This window comes from Myotis yumanensis, unplaced genomic scaffold (assembly GCF_028538775.1).
Source record: "Myotis yumanensis isolate MYYU_CA2020_CCGP unplaced genomic scaffold, mMyoYum1.0.hap1 SCAF_6, whole genome shotgun sequence".
NCBI classification, from domain to species: domain Eukaryota; kingdom Metazoa; phylum Chordata; class Mammalia; order Chiroptera; family Vespertilionidae; genus Myotis; species Myotis yumanensis.
In genome coordinates, this window is record NW_027223757.1 from 73049963 (window position 1) to 73065696 (window position 15734).

At 38.4% G+C, this 15734-nt stretch overlaps 1 protein-coding gene across 19 annotated transcripts in view; it reads left to right on the forward strand.

Annotated features, from left to right (window-relative positions):
- Positions 1-15734, forward strand: part of DST (dystonin) — a 432285-nt gene that overhangs the window by 217387 nt on the left and 199164 nt on the right. Inside the window, exon 1 of one of the 19 annotated variants that reach the window (XM_070418346.1) lies at positions 3858-4799. The exons of the other annotated variants lie outside the window; for them this stretch is intronic. Within the exon in view, the coding sequence (XP_070274447.1) occupies positions 4038-4799 (762 nt within the window). The 5' untranslated portion in view covers positions 3858-4037. Of the gene's footprint in view, positions 1-3857; positions 4800-15734 lie in introns of those variants that run through there. 19 annotated transcript variants of the gene reach the window in all.

A 15734-nucleotide genomic window follows, 5' to 3' on the forward strand; every position in this document is an offset into this window, starting at 1 on the left:
ATGCCAACCAACCTACAAACAAAAAGCAAACTATTGAGAGAAATGGGGATGATGGTAAGGGGAAAACCCAAGACCTTGGCGGGATCAGTGGCATGGTGGGGTATCCTTTCCATTTGTCCGCTGAGAGGTTGGAGATTTGTGAGCAGAGCAGAGCTGAGAGGTCAAAGGTACAGATAGACCTGGGAGTTACCAGTACAGAAGTGGCCAATGAATCTACCAGAGACAAGGGATCTTTAGGGGACCTAGGAGATGGCATACATGGAGAAGAGCCAAGAGCAAGGGACAGACATTTAGGGGAAGGCCCATGATTAGGGTGAGGGAGGAAGAAGATCTGTTTGGGGAAACAAAAAAGGAACATTTGATGAGATGGGTGAAGCAACAAGGAAATGTAGTGTTGATGAAGTCAAGGGAAGATATTTTCAGGTAGAGAGGAATGGTGAACAGTATGAAATGCTACTAGAGAGCTTGAGAACTTTAAGACTGATAGTTTTAGTCCAGGCTGGTTTGGCTCAGTGAATAGAGGATTGGCCCACAGACTGAAGAGTCCTAGATTTGATTCCACTCAGGTTCAATTCCCAGCCTGTGTTGGGGTGTGTGCAGGAGGCAATCAATCGATATGTCTCTCTCACATCAATGTTTCTCTCTCTCTGTCTCCCTCCTTCCCTTCCACTCTTTCTAAAAATCAATGGAAAAATATCCTTGGGTGAGGATTAAAAAATACTGACAGTTTTAGTTTTCATAGTTTTGGTACAGGTTAATAGTTTTGTATACAAGGAAGACATTGGAGACCATGGAGGAAATACTCTCAAGCTACTGTGAGCACAAACCAGAAAATATAATGGACCAAAATGTCAGTAAATGGTTGTGAATTAGAAGTAGTATGTTTGAGGAAATTTAAGTGAAAAGTCATTAAAAAAATAATTATATATTAAGAAAGCTCTTTGGAGTTCAGGTGTCTTTGGAAGAAAGAGGAGGACCAGCCACAAGAAAACCAAAAGGAAGTTTTTCTTCTAATATGATCCTGAGGCCTATATTATAGAATCCAGTGTATTTTAGGACCCGGATTACAAGATAATGACTGTTAAATTATTACCAGTTTTTTAAAAATTAGACCAAGATCTACTTAAAATGAAACACATCAGTGTTTTGGTAAATCAGAAATGTTCCTTCATTTAGATGAAATGACTTTTCTTAGTAGTGTGACAATTAAAGATTAGAACGATTTTACTGGTTATGCCAAGATACAAGGCTATTTATAGCAGTGGTAATCATCCTCACTCAAAGTGACTGGGCTTTTTTCCCTCTCTCTCTATACTTTACATAAATAAGGGAAGTAATTACAGAAGACAAGTTTATTTATTTCTAAACTATCTGTTATAAGCACCATAAATTGAATCTCTTTTCTAATCAGGTTATCTGAAGGTAAGTATGGTCAACACAGTAATTCTGTATCCTTAGCCACCATAGGTTAGATCAGGAGATACTAAGATAAGGAAGTGTGTTGTTCAATCTATTGGGAGAATGTTCATAAAACTGACTATAATCTAGGGTGATGAATCTATTGTGATAGAAATAAAAATAGGAGTGTAGAGAAGGAGTGTTGTAGTAGGATCAGGAAGGTTTAGAGAATAAGGGGAATTTTCACTGCTATTAGAGATCGGCTTTGTAAGATGATTGCCAGCTACCAGGCAGAGAGTGAGGTTGGGTGTTTCTGAGAGAAGGTGGACACTTGCTCAGTGTGGCAGGGCTGGAGGCAGGGTGGGTGCTGTGCAGATCACTGGCTGTGCCTCTATTGTGTCAGTACAGATACCAGTCATTCCACTGTTTAAAAAAATTATGTTTTTATTGATTTTAGAGAGAGGAAGGGAGAGGGAGAGAGGGATAGAAACACTGATGAGAGAGAAACATCATTGATCAGCTGCCTCCTACCGAGGATTAAGCCCATAATCCAGGCATGTGCCCTGACCAGGAATTGAACAGGTGACCTCTTGGTGCCTAGGATGATGCTCAACCAACTGAGCCACATCGGCTGGACAAGTTGTTCCACTTTTAAATTATCTTGAATGATATTTTATTGCCATCAACATTGCAAATCAAATTAAAAATGAGCAAACAAACCAGAGGCTTTATTTTTGCCAGCTTGTCTTCTAGGATATTCAGTTTTTGCCATTGCAGATAGATTGTTTACTTTTCTCTTTAAATGATTAAGGAGAAGTTCACCATGCAGGCCTATTATTGACAAATATCAACAACATTGCTAACTTGGCTGTTTAATTATATTCTTACTAGAGGCCCGGTGCAGGACATTTGTGCACTGGGGGGAGGGTCCCTCAGCCCAGCCTGTGCCCTCTCGCAGTCCGGGACCACTCGGGGGATGTTTGCCTGCCGGCTTAGGCCCGCTCCCTGTGGAGCGGCAGTTGGACACCCCCCGAGGGGTCCTTAGTGCTGCAGCAGAGGCGGGAGAGGCTCGCATCACCACCACTGTGCTCGCCAGCTGTAAGCCCGGCTTCTGGCTGAGTGGTGCTCCCCCTGTGGGAGCGCACTGAACACCAGGGAACAGCTCCTGTGTTGAGTGTCTGACCCCTGGTGGTCAGTGTGCGTCATAGCAACTAGTCGTTCCGCTGTTCGGTCGATTTGCATATTAGGGTTTTATTATATAGGATTTTAAAAAACAATGAGTTTTATCTTGTTTTAAACTTTTTTATTGAATTTATTGGGGTGACATTGGTTAATAAAATTATATAGGTTTCAGGTGTATAATTCTATAATAACTTCATCTGAATATTGTATTGTGTGTTCACCACCCCAAGTCAAGTCTCTTTCTATCACCACTTCTTCCCCCTTTATCCTCTGCCACCTCCCTCACCTCCCTTTCCCTCTAGTAATCACCATACTGAGTTTCATCCTTTGATCAGTCCAAACGCTTCCTAGAGAAAGGCAATTATCAATTTGTTTTTATTAGTCAGATGATTTCTGCTTACGTGTAAGTCCAGTCATGCCATACTAATTTCCTTTGTACTGTATCTATGACTCAGTGTTAGAAATATGCACACCTTAATCAGGTTCCATGCTGGCTTATTATTTTTATAGCAGTGCCTTAGAAAAACTGAATAATATTTAACTAGGGTACAATTATAAAAGTTACATATAAAGTTTAACTGCCCTAATTCATGTACGAGAACACGCAAGTGTTTCTTTTGGCTAAGTGTCCCATGCTTTAAATCATAAAACTTATCTGTTTGCTTATATGAAAATCCTAATGAGCACATAATGGAAATGGCTTGGAAATTTATGTCATAGGAAAAGTACTACAATTTTAAAAGATTGATTATTTTAAGCACTTTGCATTTATCTCCTTCAGCTATTAAATTGTTCTTTTTTTGTTTTGTTTTATGGCTGCTGTTTTGAATGAGTCTTAATCTATTTTACAGATATTTTTGAGGTTTTTATTTTTTTTTCCAAGTGCCAAAATTAGTTGGTGTTTCTTAAGGAAAAAAGAAAAGTTAGAGGGTAGAGACTCTGAAAGGAAATTTGAAAGGCACTTTGAAACTAAATGTGAAAGGCACTTTGCTAAGTGTCTCTTAACTGGCATTTGCTTTCTGTTTGCACTCAGATTTGCTGAACCACCAATAGTTTCAAAGGTTAACGCAAACTTTGGTAGCGTAGCTGCAGCTCAGAAAACCGAAAGTTAAAGTGAGGGTCAGAATCTTCTCGTATAATAAAGCCCAGGGTTTGCCTTGCAAGCTCCTCCGCGTTGTAATTTGACAGCGAGCAGCGATGTTTGTCTAAGAGGATTGGTGGCCAGAAATAAGCCACACTGTCTAATGAGACACAGGGACGCAGCTGGGCAGGCTGCCATGGCCTTTCTTGCGTGCGCCTTTCTCATAAGCAACATGGCCTCGTGCTGAAGAGGATGGTCACAAAGTCTGAGGAACCAGAGGTCAGCGTGGAATTTTGGGATTTAATGGAGAAGATCCAAGTAAGCCCTGTATTTGGAAATGAGTGAATCTGTGGAACTGTGATTTCCTGCAAAGCAAATGGGGAATGTCTGTGGATGTGTAAGAGCTGAGAAGGAAGAACAATATGTAGATCCTGCCAAAACTCCTTTCAGCCCCGAAAAATACTCTCCCGGAAGAAAATATTTCAGAAGAAAACTGATCAAGAAAGTTGTAGATGACACAGAGCCAGTCGAGCCAAACCATGAAAATGAAGGAAAGCAGAGAAGCAGCACTCGGCTCTCGAGGGAACAGCCAGCTCTTTCATCCCGGGGACTGGTACGGGAAGAATCCGCTACCCCAGCCCTCACACGGGAAGGTGGTATTCAACCAGGGAAGACAGAAGGAGTAGCTGGCAGTGTGCAGCAGAAACTTCTGCCGGGTGCTGCAAGCAGTGGGTCTCACCGGGTGAACATCTCTCCTGCTAAAGACAGTGAAACAGGAGTCAAAGTCAGTGAGCAAGATGAAAGGATTTCAGGAAAAGACAGCACTCCGTATGGTGCAAAGGGGAAGAAACACTTAGAGGATGTCAGCACAAGAGACATAACATTCCAGAGCAGAACTGACCTTTTTCCTTTGCCAAAGGCAGCCAGCTTAAATCCCACCCACTGTGCTACAGAGAGATCACTTGAAGAAAGTGGGTTCTCGGAAGACCCATCCCAAAATGATAGCAGTGGGCAAGAAAAGCCAAACACTGAGAGATTTCGCCCGCATGCCATACAGCATTTTCAGGTTGAAAAAAAGACATGTCATTCCCTCTATACTAATGTGCCCTCTACTTCCAAGGACACAGGTGAAAATGAGGTAAGTGACCCAGGGACCTTAAGTGTAAGGTGTAAATAAGTACTCCAGGTGCTCACATCTGATAGGTTCGGTAATTTGTCTTTTTTAAAAAGTTACTGGTATATTCTTATTAGTTTAAATGTGAAAGCTGTAGAGTTCTTGCTGCATTTAATTTGTAGCCTTAGAGTTGATTATTATGATTTTATTTTTGTATGACATCCATTTCTTTTATCACACTTTAGTTTCAGAAGCCTGCATTTTTGTTATTGTGGGACTACCTCTTTAAGAGAATGCACATCTTTGAATTTCTGTAGCTCAAGTTGCCTGACTTTTCCTGTGGAATAGCCTTTGGAAACTTACCTGCACTGTAGGTAACAATTAAATCAGAAAGCAGTCATGACAAGATAATAGCTTTATGACAAATGCAGGAGGGATACAATACAGTTATTAGTACTGACTGGCTGATAAGTTTGAAAAGCCAAATTCTAATCTTCTATCAGTTTTTATTTACACAAACACTCACATAATTGCTTTCAAGTCTCTCTGTGTGTGTATATTGGAGGCGAGGGGCACACATGAAATTGCCCTACTCTATTCTGTCTTTGTTACGTGAGTTATTCCCCGGCCCCAGTCTAAAATCAGAATCTTTTGGGCAGCATTTGAATACAACACAGACTGCCAGGAAGTTGAGCTCTTTATTCCTAACAATGATATTTAGCTTTAGACAAGTTACTTCTCTGGGATTTTTAGTTGTCTTTAAAGTGTAACTGAGCGGCCAGCTGGAATGGCTCAGTTGGTTGAGCATTGTCCTGTGCACCAAAAGGTTGCCAGTTTGATTCCCAGTCAGGACACATACCTGGGTTTTGGATTCGATCCTTTGTTGGGGGCATATATGGGAGGCAACCAATTAATGTTTTTTCTTCTCTCTCTCTCTCTCTCTCTCTCTCTCTTTTCCTTCCGCTCTCTAAGCATGTCTTCTAGTGAGGATTAAAAAAAAAGTGAATATTTATTTGCCTTTGTGAGAAGTACATTACCCAAGCAACCTCTTATACATGTTATTAGTTAGGAGTTGATGGCTTTTTTTCTAAAGATATTTCTAACTTTGTCTGTTAACAAAAAAATCTGTGTACTGTATATGTGATGTTACACATTCTTGGCCAGGTCATTCTGTCATTTGCACAGTGACAGGATGAGGTGTTTATTAAGGCTCATGTGCACCGTCATCATTGGCCTTAGCTGCCGGTTCTCCTGAGGTGTTCCTGTTTATAGACACTACCACACCTTGCCAATATTATGTCATCAATTCTATTTACATTTTACAGTGGCTGCATTTTAAAGAGAAAGCATCCAGTCTATGCTTTCAATTCCTGGTCAAGGCCCGGCAGGGGGCGGACAGGAGGCAGGCGATCCATGTTGCACCTTAACATCCACATTTCTATCTCGCTCTCCCTCTCCCTTCCTCTCTATGAAATCAATAAAAATACATTTTAAAAAAAGAAGGAAGCATCCAGTCTACGTCATTACTTTTGTAGGTCTGGTGTGAAGGTCAGTGCAAGAGGAAGCGACTTGGTTGCCACATGTTTATGAATGAAACCACTTGGTTTGTTCACATATGTTTTCCAACTGTTTTTTGCATAATTTGGAATCAAGTAAGCCTTACATGTTTTCATTAATGGAAACTTTTAAAATCTGTTTCATCATTGGTACAGAAGCCTCTTTCCCCCTCCTAATTGTATATCTAATAATTTTTGAAACTTCATTGAAAAATTCATGTGAAAATAAGTCATAAACTTGCCATTCAAATTTATAAAAGAATTGTGATATAGAGATATTACCAAAGTCTCCTATCTTCTAGGTAAAAGATGAATGGTATAACCTTTATTTATCTGAGGGGTTTGATGACTCACGTCCCTGTAGTCTAGATAAACTGTTTGTTTGGTGCCATACAGAGTCAGAACCAACAGCTTAGCTACTGCTCTTAGGACATTCTTCCTGTTACCTTGGAGGTGTTGGGCTCTGTTTGCTTCATTATCTTCTGTTAGAACTTTGCACAGAGCTCTTTTGCATTGGAGTCTATATTTTTCATTGGAGAATTAGAGGGCTTTTAGCCCTTGATTAATATTACATCCCAGAAATGGGCTGTCAGCCCCTATTCCTTTTATTTGTTCCTTCAAGAACTCTTTCATATTCTCTCCATTTGATCCAATTCTTACTTTGAGACAAGCAGGTTGGGCTTGATGACTTTTGAGTTAGCTTCTAAGTAGAATAGTGTGCAATTCTTTGAACTTTTCTTAACCTTAGACTTAGTTCAAGCCTCTGACTTGAGCTTTACTGATCCTGTGAAACTTGTCTTTCTTAGTGTAGGTGACCAGGCTACCTCTTTAAATCTTTGCTGACCTAGATTGTCCCTCCAGGCTCAGGGGTTCTGTGAGGTGGCCCAGCCAGCCTCTCCTTGAGTGCCTGATAGAAATCTCACAGCATACCTTTACTATGTTAAAGAGGTATAAATAAATTTTTAAAAAAGCAATACTTTAGATTTGTATATTGCTTTGGAATTGAAAAAGGCTTTCAGACACATTGTGTCTTTGGATCATCCTAACAACTGTATAAAATAGGCAAAACATTCAGTTCCTCTTTTATAGAATGAAGGAATGGAAACTCAGAGAGGTTAAATTTTAACTTCCAACCATACTATGTAGTTGTATTAACTAATGAAAACTGAACTATTTATATACTCCTTTCATCCTTGGTGAATTGACAATGAAGAGTGTAGTGACCTAATGAGGAAAGAAGCCAAAGAGAGAAGGAGGAGAGCAGTGTGGATATTATATAAATTATATTGTCAGGACCTGAATAATGAAGAGTTGAATGTTTTTATTAATTGGCTTTTTACTAATTATAAAACCTTAAAAAAAATTGAAAACCATCTCAAGATATTAGAATACATTAGTATTCAGTTTCACTGAAATATAATATTTATTCAATACCTTTTTCTTTAACCAAGTCTTTGATGAATCTTATGCTACAGAATTTTACTTAGAATTCAAGGACTAGGATAACATCTAAATGTTTCACCTTTCAAATGGTAGCGTTGCTCTACAGATCTTGAAAGCAAAGGTCATTTGGTTTACAGTTGACTAACTCATTTCTTTCTGAATCATTTAATCTTTTATAATGAAAATGTGTTTTTTTTTTTTACTATTTCTGGTCACTTGGATTTCATAACCAGTTTGTGAAAATTTAGTTATAAAACAGTTGCATAGATTTAGGGTCTCTGTGATCATTATAATGCCTGTCTTTTCAATTAAATGAAGGACATGCAAAAGTTTAAAATCCTTTGCTGTATAAGAAAAATAGTTATATCTATGGTTGATTTTCCCTGTATATGAATAAGAAATAAATGAGCATTTGCTAAAGGTAGCCATCAAATTTGTGCCATCTTCATAGTGAAAAATATTTTGTGGAGCATTTTCACACATTCTTGAAACTTGGAAAGAGGCACTAAAAATGTGTTGATTACATTTGTTTCTGCCAGAATAGTTAAAACATCTTTGAAGAGATTGTCTTTGGAAGCAAACATCTTGGCTTGAAAATTTTGCCTGTGTTGACAAAATCAATATGGAACTTGGTTTTGCCTGACTGCAGGGTCAAGTAGTATGAATAAGTTTAAGTAACAATCATCACCCTGGTACACAGTTACCATCTCTCACTAGGGGGCAGCCCTGTACTGAACCCTGTGGGCATATATATCATTTTAGTCTCTCAGTATCTTTGAAGGGATACTTTATATGAGAGGAAACTGAGGTCCAGAGAAGTCTCAGGGTCAGTAAGTGGTGAACACTGGTCACTGCCCTTCACAGCTGTGTGCCAGTCTTCCAAAGTTAAACTTCGACTCTTGAAATAATTATGTTAAGAGACTCATGAGGTAGAAGAATCTTGTGATCCACCCTTAACAACCTGCTGCTTTCATTCACATTAATATACAAACTCTCTCAAACAGTATAAACTCTATTTTTATTGTAACAAAAATATATGAACGAATTAAATTTCCTTTGATAACGCTCTTGTGTCTACCCTGGAACCCATATAGATTTTGTGTTTTGTAGGGAAGAAGTACTGACTACCTATCATTTCTTTATTTACAGTGTGTCCCTTAAATCAGTTTTTGCTTCTATAAAATGAGATGGTTCATCAATGGATCAAGCTCTTTCTGGCATGTGGTTTGGTTTCACTGTAGACGGGATAGCAGAGGAAAGATAACTTAGGCGATCTTGAGTCAGAAGACTTAAATTTAGTCCAAGTCTTATTTTCCATATCTGTAAAAAAAGGGTGGTTCCTTCATTTGAGGATTAAATGAGGTAACGTATTTGAAGAGGACTTAGTACACTGTAAGCACTTTATGCTGTTATCTTATTACTATCTTCTGCTCTTGTAGAAAAGATAAAACATCTTGTAACTGTCCACTGAGTAGAAGAATTCTATAAGTTTTCAAAATATTTAAAAGAGCACTTCTTTCTTTCCTTTGGACCAAAAGCGTTCTGCATAAGTAGAGTAAGCTGCCACCTTTCATCCCCCACCCCCCCCCACCCCCACCCCCCCCCCCCCCGTCTCCCCGTCCCCCCAGCTCACTCACCCGCTCACTATTTCTTCAGCAAATGTTTACTGAAAATTATGTGTCAAACATTATATTCCTCTAATTCCATAATTAGCTTAAAATTTTGAAATTTTTGTCCACCTGTAGGAACAGAAATAGCCCCTGGGAGGAACTAAATTCTATTCTTTTTTAAAAAAATATCTTTATTGTTGAGGTTATTTTAGATGTTAACCCTCTCCCCCCACCCCCAATTGCCCTCCTCCACCCTTGGTCCCGCCCCACCCCAAGCCTTCACTACCCTGTTTTCTGAGTCCGTAGGTAATGCATATATGCATATAAGATCTTTAGTTAATCTCTTCCCGCCCCTCCTTCCCGTTTCCCTCTGAAATTCCTCAGTCTGTTTCCATGCCTCTGGTTCTTTTTTATTCATCTGTTTATTTTGTTCATTAGACTCCTTGTTCATTTATTTTGATTTTTAGATTCAATTGTTGATAAATATGTATTTATTGCCATTTTATTGTTCATATTTCTTTATCTTTCCCCCCCTCTTCTTCTTAAAGAAGACCCTTCAACATTTCATGTAACACTAGTTTGGAGGTGATGAACTCCTTTAGCTTTCTCTTATCTGTGAAGCTCTTTATCTGACCTTCAATTCTAAATGAGAGCTTTGCTGGGTAGAGTAATTTTGGTTGTAGATCCTTGCTTTTCATCAGTTTGAATATTTCTTGCCATTCCCTTCTGACTTGCAAAGTTTAGCTAATATTGGTTGTTTACACCTTAGTACAGATACATTTCAAAAGCATTACTGGTAGGAGCTCTGGTATGAGAGAGGAAGAAAACATAATGCCAGGGGCAGGGCCAGGTGATGCATTTTTGTGGCCTATGTGTGTGAAGCCATTTTCTTTTTTTGCAGATTCTGAACTGGGATTAGGAGACCTAAATCCATACCCCAGGCCCCCTACTAGTGTGCTATGATGCCCTGGACAAACCACATCACCTTTTTCAGTCTAAGCTTGTTCACCAGTGGGATGAGGGAGTTTACCAAATGGCTTTGTGTTCTTTTGGTTTGAGCTCCTTTGGTTCCTTAATCTTTCACTGTATCTATAGCCTGCTCTAAACTAATATCTTAGTTCTCCTAACTTTGGAGATACTGCCTTTGCCAATGTTACACATACATTATTTACTTATACATTAAATGAAAAATTTGCAGTAATATTGGCTACAATTTTATAATACATCATCTGTGTATTACACCATGTGCTCACCACCCAAAGTCTAGTCTCCTTTCATCACCATATATTTGACCCACTTTACCTTCCTCATTCTCTTTCCATACCCCTTCCCTTCTGATAATCATCATCCTACTGTTGTCCTTATCTATGAGGTTTTTAAAAATATATATTTTTATTGATTTCAGAGAGGAACAGAGAGGGAGAGAGAAACATCAATGATGAGAGAGGATCATTGATTGGCTGCCTCCTGCATGCCCTGTGGATCGAGCCTGCACTGTGGATCGAGCCTGTAACTCAGGCATGTGCCCTGACCAGGAGTCGAACCATGACATCCTGGTTCATAGGTCACTACTCAACCTCTGAGCCATGCGGCTGGGCTGTTTGTTTTGTTTGTTCTTTTGTTGCTTTCTGTTTTACATCCCACATATGAGTGAAGTCATATGGTTTTTGTCCTTTTCCACATGACTTATTTCCATTAGCATCATACTCAAACAGTAAACTTGATTTAAACTTTTAAATCTTTTCAATACATTATAAGATTTAATTTTTTTTAAAAAAATAAAAGTTTTATTACTTGCCTTACATAGAATAATGAAATACATACATTTTTTAAAAAAATGTGAATTACGTTTTAGGGACTATCTGACTCAACGTTGGAAGTTGGCTGTTCCTGTGTAGTCAGCGCATACCAGAACCATGACAACATCTGTAAAAATAGGGTGTTTCTGTCACCCAGTTGTCTGGTGGCATTGACTTCACTCACAGGACTTTCACATTTACAGCCTCAGCTGACCAACACAGTGAGGCTGTTGCAATTCATTTAGCAGTAAGTGGGTCACCTAGCAATAAGCTGTGAATGGAATCAGAATGTGCTATGTGAGATGGGACATGTTGGCTGGTCTTCTTTCATCGAAAATACATTTTGAGCTTCTGTACTGTCTCAGATTTATAAAAATTGTTTTAGATAAATGATTCAGATGAAGCTTAGGTTCACTACTTGATATTGGGTTCTCATTGGGTAGTCTCTGGGTATGTGCTCTCCGCTGGGCACTTTTGTGTAGTGGTCAGGGTGTTCTGTTATTATTGGAAAGTGAGGTTAACTGGAAACTTTTATTTTTCCAAGATGACAAGGTTTACACCACAGGTTAAAATTCATTCATACCACATGAAAACATGAAATGTATTTCTCATCTCCCTCTCTCTGTATCTTCCCCCTCTTAGTTAACAGATAGTTTTGAGCACCCAATCTATGCTATGTTGGGCAGAGTATGGGGAGAATGTTCCAAGGGGAGTAGTAACTAGAACAGAAGACTCTAGGAGAGAGGGAACATGGGGTTCACAAGGTTTGAAGTTTATATGACTTGATCATAAAATAGAAAGAGAATGTCTTGAGTCTGGGGAGATCAGCCAAGACTGAACTCAATTACTGTGGCTGTGGAGTAAAGAAAAACCGGAACTGGGAAGTGAGAGTAGAGCAAGACTTGGTGCAATGATAGGAGATTATTACTAATCCAGGCACTGGGGCTTAGTTCCAGAGGATCTCAGATACTCTCTTGAGCCCAGATGTCATTCTAGGCCTATCATGACTGTGACTTTAACAATGTCATTGTAAAAGATGTCATTTCCCCCTGTATCCTACCTGAGAGCCTCTCCCACAACACCCTCTACCTTATCCTTTTAGTTCAATGATTAGGGTTTCAATTATTGGACATTTTCTGAGCTCTCCCAAGAGGGAGAAGGGAAATATATGTGTATATAGTAAAATACCAGTGTTGTGTGTAATGGTAGAGACATTGTGGGGAAAAGAGCGGTGAATATATGAAAGAGTTGGAGGGTTTATTTGTTGGTGGTGGCATTGCTTTTTTCAGGCTGAGGTAAGTTTTCAGTGTTTTGTTTTGTTTTTAGTTTTAATTTTAGTTTTGGACCTTGCTTATCTGGAGTGAAAAATTAAAACAGAAATGGAGAATTCTTTGTTCTCAAGGCCCAGAATTCTGAACTATAAAAATGACTTTATAAAATTGGGCATCTGGATTCTTTTGTTATGCTCTAAAGGGCTCAATATAATTTTTCTAAAATATAGCCATCAGCCAAATTTCCAGTTTAATGGGTTGAAGACCTACTATCCAAATGGTTAGATTTTATTTTATTACCAAGGGGAACAATATTCTTGGAATTACATTTGGAGAACCTGCTTCCTAACATGACAGACCGTTTTTGAGAATGCCTAATGTTGAGTATTTTTATAGCCCAGAACTGCTTTCTGTAAACAGCTTGTGTCCGGGCTCTGGAAAATATTTGCCCTTGACATAAAGACCTTGAAGATTTTTCTTTCTAATTTAGGCTTCGACTATCTAGGAAGATGAGTACACATAAGTAGAGAGTTGGCAAAATGCAAGTTACCCTTTCTTGCTGTAGCAATGTACTGGCACCACCCCATTCTGGGTTCTGCTGTATGGGAAGGAAATAACATTTCCCCTGTAATTCAAGTGAAATAAAGATTTGGCCTGTTCATGCATGGGTATATATATATAACAAAAAGTATATTAGGTGTTTTTCTGTTACAGTACTTTGCTTTAACCAATTCAGTACCATTTTCATGTGGGACTTGAACTTACTGTATCTGATAATAATAAATAATAAAATACTATTTTAACAGAATCTGTGATAATTTCTGAAATTTCACATTTAAAGCAAATAAGCCAGAAAAAAATCAATGAATTTTCTTATTTAGTTAAAAAGTTAAAGATACTAAGGCAAAATAATTATTTTGATTATATGTAAGCTCCTGAGATGCAGACTAAAACGTGATAGTTCATATGAACCTCATATTCCCAACAGTGAGACTCAGTTCTAGAAGAAGGTAGAAGCTTTGCTGAGCCCAGAATCATTTTAGACCTATCATAATTGGGTCTTAAAAGATGCTGTTGAAATTGAATTTGCATTCATTTGGTTCACAAGGCAGTATGGTTTTCTATGATAGATCTTTATAGCTTAAAGCTTAAGGCAAGTGTAGAGAAGACATAGAGCTGACTTGATAAGGGCTGAGGTTTGGCTGGGTGGTTGCAGGGTAAAGGAAAGGTGTGAGGGAGTTGAGGATATTGATTGACGTGTTGGATCATGTAGTGCAGACCAGGTAGAGAAGGAGGTAAAGACAGAAGAGGGCCCCTAGATTGGGACAAAATTGAAAAAGTCAAGGACTCTGAGATGTTGGAAAAACCAGATAATTGGTTTAACTAGAGTTAGGGAATGACAGTGCTAGAAAAATGGAAAATTGCTCTCAGAAATTAATATCTGAGGTGGACTTGTTCTGGTTCAAGGTGGTGAGATCCAGGATGTGGTACGTGAACAGCTAAAGTAGAGAGGTGATCAAGAATGTAAGGACGAGGTGCTAGCTGGAAAAAGGCACAAACTCAGCCAGGTGCCAAACTGTTGGGATGTGGGAATCATTCCTGAGGAGGGGAAGAAGGTGGTAGTGCAAGAGTGGCCTACAGTGTCAAAATGAGGGCATCATATGCATGGCTAATGAAAACTATTGGCTTTGCCTCATTAGGGAGTTAGAATACATTCGCTCTGCTTGTAGTGCCTGAGACTTGAGTTAATATAGTGGCAGAGACCTGTAGGTTAGTAAAAAGACAGAAACAGTGTAAGGTATTGAAGGTGTAAGAGACTGTGTTCCATGGAATAATATTTCTGGGAAGTTGAGGAATGGTGGCCAGCTGGGTCAGGAGAGATGAAGCAGAGGTATCATAAGGGCATGAGAGGCTCAGTTACAGGAAGGGGTGGTAGTCAACAGTGACCTGGATGTGAGGCATGAGGGCTTCAAGTTTCCAAAAGGAACTCTGGTATAAAGTATTTTGTTTGTTTTTGATGCTAGCTGACAGATTGCTGGTGAGAAGCTTTAAGCAGCAAATACTACAAATAAAATTGTGGTGGGAGAAGCTAACATTTATAGTTTTCTACAATCCAGGCACCGTGTTAACACTTGATGTGGATTATTCCATCCAATCTTTAGAACCACTCAAGGAGTAGAAATTATATGTCATCATTTGAATTTTTAAAATGAGGAAATGGATTTTAGAGAGAATATGTGAATAGCTCTGGATCATAATCCTAATTGGAAAGAAAGAAGTAAAACTGTCACTACTTGTAGAGGACAGGATACTATATAGAGATAACTCTAAAGATTCCATTAAAAAAATACCAGAACTGATAAATGAATTCAGTAAAGTAGTAAGATACAAAATAAATATTCAGAAATTGGTGGCATTTTTATACACCAATGTTGAACTGTCAGAAAGAGAAACTAAGAATACAATCCATTTACAATCAAAAAAATAAAATTCCTAGGAATAAATTTACCTAAGGAGGCAAAATACCTGTAACTTGGAAAATTATAAGACATTGAAGAAAGTAATGGAAGATACAAATAAATGGAGGCATATACTATGCCCATGGATAGGAAGAATTAATATAGTTAAAATGTCCATACTCCCCAAAGCAATCTATAGATTCAATATAATTCCTATCAAAATACCAATGACGTTTTTCACAGAACTAGAGCAAATAATCCAAAAATGAATCTGGAACCACAAAAGATCTTGTATAGCCACAGAAATCTTGAGAAAGAAGAACAAAGAAGCTATATCACACTACCTGATAGAAAACTATACTACAAGGCTATAGTACCAAAACAGCATGGTACTGACAAAAATAAACACAGATCAATGAAACAGAATAGAGATCCCTCAGAAATAAACCCACACCTATATGGCCAATTAATATATGACAGGGGAGGCAAGAACATACAGTGGGGTAAAGACAGTCTATTCAATACATTGTATTGGAAAAATTGGACAGATACATGCAAATAAATGAAACTAGACTACCTTCTTACACCATATGAAAGAATAAACTCAAAATGGATAAAGACTTAAATGTAAAACTCAAAACCATGAAGTCCTAGAAGAAAACATAGGCAGTAAAAACTCTAACATTTCTCTTAGCAATATTTTCTTTTGCTATATCTTCTTGGGCAAGGGAAACAAAAGAAAACATAAAGAAATGGGATTACATAAAATTAAAAAGGTTTTGCACAGCAAAGGAAACCATTAACAAAACAGAAAGATAACC